Consider the following 5,042-nt stretch of genomic DNA (forward strand, 5'->3'; position numbering starts at 1 on the left):
CATTTTGGGGTCGGATGATTTTCATCCAAGAATCCTGAATGAAGCGTTGTCTACACTGGCAAATAATTCCTACCCGGTGGTTCATCAGTCGTTTGACGAAGGCCGCCCTTCCTCTGCTTGGAAAGAAGCAATTATCACGCCAATCTACAAAATTGTTGACCGATTATCGCCTGGAAATTAGAGGCATATAAGCTTCACTAGCGTGCTGTGCAAGGTGATGGAACGCATTCTGAAGCAAGCTATCCTGGATGCTCTTGCGTGGCAAGCATGCTCGTGTATATGGACATCTTAACCCAATCCAAGGACAAAGTACGCATATCGGATGCCATATTTTTCGACTTCTCAAAAGCATTTGACAGGGTCCCACACGTCCCGCTGCTCCACAATTTCGAGTCCCTCGGGATTCAAGGGAAAATTCTTCGCTGGATCAAGGCGTTCCTATCAGCCAGATCATTCCGAGCAAGAATAGGCTCGACCTACTCCTCTCCAGCGCCGGTCTCCATTGGAGTTCCTCAAGGCTCCGTTTTGGGACCACTGCCGTTTCAGATATACGTCAGCAACCTATTAGACATTCTCGCAAGTCCATGTCTACTTTCTGCACTCTGATTAAAATACTGGAGCTCCAAGAGCAGTGCTCTCTAAATGGATGTAGACGTTGCAAGCAGTGGTGGTTGGACTGGCACCTCCCTCTGAATGACGAAAAGTGTGTCCATATGTCATTTAGAGGAGACTCAGCGAATACCTTTATCATCTATGGTGAGAAAAGACTAGAACACATCACGGAGATGGAATAAAAAAGGATTTGCTAATCTGGCTCTCTTCAAACTTGTCCTTCTTACTGCACCATGAGGAATTGGCTCAAAAGGTATTTGCCATTATACGGATGTTTCGGCGTATCTTTCGTCGTATTACTCGCATGGACTTCCAACTACTCTATGGGGCCCACATCTGACCGCCCCATTAACACGCCAACCAAGTTGTCTACTCAGGACGCATGAAAGACGTCACCATCTGTTACGGCTATCTGCTTCTTGAGCTTGAATCACGCGTGCCAATCCGCGAAAACGACCAAGAAATCCGATTCCCGGAATCACAGTACTATTGCAAATATAATAATATACATATTCAACAAACCTGAAGGGATTCTCCTATGGAGAAACCATGGGGTTACAAAATAAGGCCGTAAAATCACAATCCTGAGGATAAAGCTCAGATCACTTCGCGTCAAAACTGATATCGTCACAACCAAACAGATATTGACGGTGAGCAACCGCAAAAACCACAATGCCCGACCAAAGCCCGTAAGTGTTATAAAAATAGTTCAGTAAAACAAGAGGATTTAAGTTCATCTGGTCAAAGGGAATAAATAGGAGGGCTGGATACCATATGTGGTTGGGAACGGAAGCACATTTTTGGTGAGCTCTCTTCTACACCCTAATTGAGCGGCTTCAGGAAGCCGTTATGAAAATGGTTGCTGGCAGTAAAACTGTGGACTACGAAATGCATCTCGCGGTGCTTAACCTCTTTCCCCTAGAGTATCGTAACCTCCGAGGGTGCCCAATTCCTACTCATTCCCCGTGTGAACAAGGCTTGTCCAACCGATTTTTCACCGCTGACCCAACAAACACCATGCGGGGGCATGGTAAGATTTTCAAGCCCAGGGTGCACACGTCCATAAGCGATTTTTCTCATTTCGTGTAGTAGCTGTGTGGAATAACCCTCTTCCTACGGTAGACCACGCTCCTTCCGGAGCCCAGTTCAAAGCACTATTATACACCTATTTATGCGAGTCATCGCGCTGGCAAGTCAACTGTCCCACGCTGATAACTTAATGAGCAGTGCTACACCCATTGTTCACTTGTGCCTTTCGGTGCTTAACGATAAGAACAAAACCGACCCAGGAAACGTTGGCGAAAGCCTCGATCCTGTGCAGCAATCGGTGAATCGCGAACTATTTTTGTCCGAATTTTGAACTGAAGTTTGTTTTTTTACACCCACTCACTCCTCACAGACGCCATAACTTGGTTTCAGTTTTTCGCGCACGATGTTGGAGCGTCGTTCTATCCTCCGTTTGAGCGATACGGCCAGTGAGTTCGCATTATTTGGTGGTCATTTTACCATAACATGTCTTGTGGGCCACCATTTTGAAGTGCTTGGTTGATGTGTTCATCTTATTCTCATCTAGGTCTCGCTGAGCTTGCCCACCGTGAGTATCAAGCCGGGGAATATGAGAGAGCTGAGCAGCATTGTATGCAGCTGTGGAATCAAGACCCGGAGAATACTTCCACTTTGTTACTGCTTAGTTCGATCCACTTCCAGTGTCGTAGGATGGAGAGATCGGCATATTTCAGTCAATTGGCAATCAAACAGAATCCGCTTATGGCGGAAGCGTACTCTAACCTCGGGAATGTCTTCAAAGAACGTGGGCAACTGAAGGAAGCGATTGATAACTACCGGCATGCTCTAAGTATCAAGCCAGATTTCATCGATGGATATATCAATCTGGCGGCCGCTCTAGTTGCTGCCGGCGACATGGAGTCTGCAGTCAACGCATATGCCACCGCCTTGCAGTACAATCCTGTAAGTTCCGTTATGCTCATTGTCTGATTTCCTCAGGATCTATACTGCGTCAGAAGTGACCTCGGAAACTTGCTGAAAGCACTGGGGCGTTTGGACGAAGCGAAAGTAAGCGGTCATCACCGGCCCTGGCGCGCTGCGATTGCCGGTTGCCTGGTCAATCCTGCCATTTTATGTATCGGCCTTTGGCCGCCGCGCTGCTGTTTTCCAGGCAACCGGTTCTGTTATTTGCGCCACCAGGCTATCTAACGGATGAGGATCTTTCTTTCGAACAGCTTGAGTCCTCAGACCGCGGCGGATAATGGGTCATCACTGGCAACGTTTGGATCACTTACCGAGGTTCCCATATTTGGATTTGTGAGTTTTCTCCCCTTGGCGACCATTCGCGCGTACCCCTTTATGCGTCCCTCATTGCACTGCGCTTTTCCGCTTATCGTTACAGCAGATCACTGAAATTATCGGAGTTAGGGTTACCCGTGCGCTTGCATGCCCTACTGCTGTTTTCCTTTGAGACGCATGTCTCGCGCGCCGCTCCTGCTTTCTTTACATTATGTAACTCATCACCTGTTTTTCAGTCTTGCTACCTCAAGGCAATCGAGACCTGTCCAACGTTCGCTGTCGCCTGGAGCAATTGTCCGTCCCGCGCTGGGAACATAAAGCGCAGCGCTACACCTTCGTCTTCACTTGTGTCCTGTAGGTGAACGACGCCACTGAAAGGAACAAAACCACTGTCCCGCGCTGAGAACATAAAGCGCAGCGCTACACCTTCTTCTTCACTTGTGTCCTGTAGGTGAACGACGCCACTGAAAGACGAGAACAAAACCAACCGCGTAAACTTGTGCAGAAGCCTCGATCCTGTGCATCAATCCGTGAATCCTTCCGTTGACCGCGCGGTGCGCTGGAAATCGGTTTCGTTTTTCCCTCGTGCAAATATGTGAAAGCGTTTTTTCGTTGTTCAATCTATTTACAGAGTACACACGAGTAATTGTTGAATTTTATTACTCTAGCAAAACATTCGAAAGATAACGCTTTATATTTTGCGCGCACTTCCTATTTCAAATCTAGTCTGAATCATGACATCAATTTATACCGATTGCGCTCTACAGCCATTGATAGACCACAACAGATGTGGACGAAATGGCTGCCCGTCCAACGTCAAACGCGGTATGTAATGCCAAACATGCAAGGCCTGGTGGCATTTCAAATGCACGGGTTTACAGGACGACCAGACAAGCCGATTAGCTAACTCTGCTGACCCGTTTGTCTGCACAAGCTGCCTCTACGTTTAGCGTGAAATGCATACCGCAACCAAGAGCAGAGCCCTCGAAAACGTATTAAATCCTCATTGCAGAATCAGAAAGATCGATGTGAGTGTTCCACTTTGATCGCGAAATCGGAGCGTTTTTCTAAGGCACTGGAGGACTCAGACAAAGAGTGCAGCGAATTGGACGAAAGTTGACAAGGAACTTCCTTCCGTACCGGGTCCTCTGACTGCGAAGAAAATCATACGACTCTCTGATGCGGCTATAAAGACCGCCACAGCGTCTCCAGTGGACAGGCGCTTAAGGGAGTACAGATTGATAATCTGGGGGTCATTTTGCGGAAAAATCGATCCTTAGCAGTGTCTTCACCAAGCCTGATCAATCGATACACGCAGAATGGTTACGCCAGAATGGAAGCAAGCAAACTCTTGGACTTCTAGTAACTCTTTCATCCCCATCTGCCGTACAGGAAGAAGATCTTGGAGCGGGATGGCAGCATTCAAAAGGCCGAACCAATGATCAGGCTTGTATCTGAGGATCGCCCGTTAGATGCGCGAAAGCTTGGTTACAGCGGATCAGGGGTAGAGGTACGAAACAGGCTTCCACTGGGCACAAATTCAGTCGACCCCAAACTCATGGCCAAGCCGATTGTGGTCATAACCCCTTGTGCTCCAGAAAGCAGGCCGACGAAATCAGCCGCGTCTCCGGACAGCAGTTTTCATTCAACCACCACAGACCTCTCACTCACCAAAGGCAGTGATGATTTGGAGGAGGTAAGCCTCACATGCGAGCAGCGCCCAAAGTACGTAGAGCAATCAACGCTCATCCCCCTTACAGACGATACATGTGCAGCCATCTACTCCTCACCAAAGCCACAGCCTCTGAACTGCACCGAGTCAGATGTGCGGGGACAAGCAGCGAAGCCAATCTTCAGCTCCACTCCGTCAAAAGCGGCCCCTGCTTGTAGAGACAACCGTCGCCCAGAACCCCGACAATCTAAGCCATAAACATGACTACAGCCATCCGTAAAATCCCTTGTACATCCAGTTGGGCACGCTGGTCGCCGGCGGATCGGGTGTCCACACAAGCACGAATGAAAAGCGACTGCAGTCAAGCAAGCCACATAAGGTTCGCCAGACTAGAAGACTTATGGCTGGCTTCAAGGTGCGGTCCTCCGCGAAAACGAGTCTCTTGGGAGCACCA

At 48.6% G+C, this 5,042-nt stretch overlaps 1 protein-coding gene across 1 annotated transcript in view; it reads left to right on the plus strand.

Annotated features, from left to right (window-relative positions):
• Positions 1-2,031: 2,031 nt before the first annotated feature.
• T265_14212 (hypothetical protein) overlaps positions 2,032-5,042 on the plus strand; it is a gene marked incomplete at both ends in the record, with an annotated part of 36,938 nt that continues 33,927 nt past the window's right edge. Inside the window, 4 exons of the mRNA XM_009172597.1 lie at positions 2,032-2,156; positions 2,186-2,580; positions 2,617-2,685; positions 4,316-4,612. Of these exons, the coding sequence (XP_009170861.1) occupies positions 2,045-2,156; positions 2,186-2,580; positions 2,617-2,685; positions 4,316-4,612 (873 nt within the window). The remainder of the gene's footprint in view (positions 2,157-2,185; positions 2,581-2,616; positions 2,686-4,315; positions 4,613-5,042) is intronic.

This window comes from Opisthorchis viverrini, assembly GCF_000715545.1.
Source record: "Opisthorchis viverrini unplaced genomic scaffold opera_v5_159, whole genome shotgun sequence".
NCBI classification, from domain to species: domain Eukaryota; kingdom Metazoa; phylum Platyhelminthes; class Trematoda; order Opisthorchiida; family Opisthorchiidae; genus Opisthorchis; species Opisthorchis viverrini.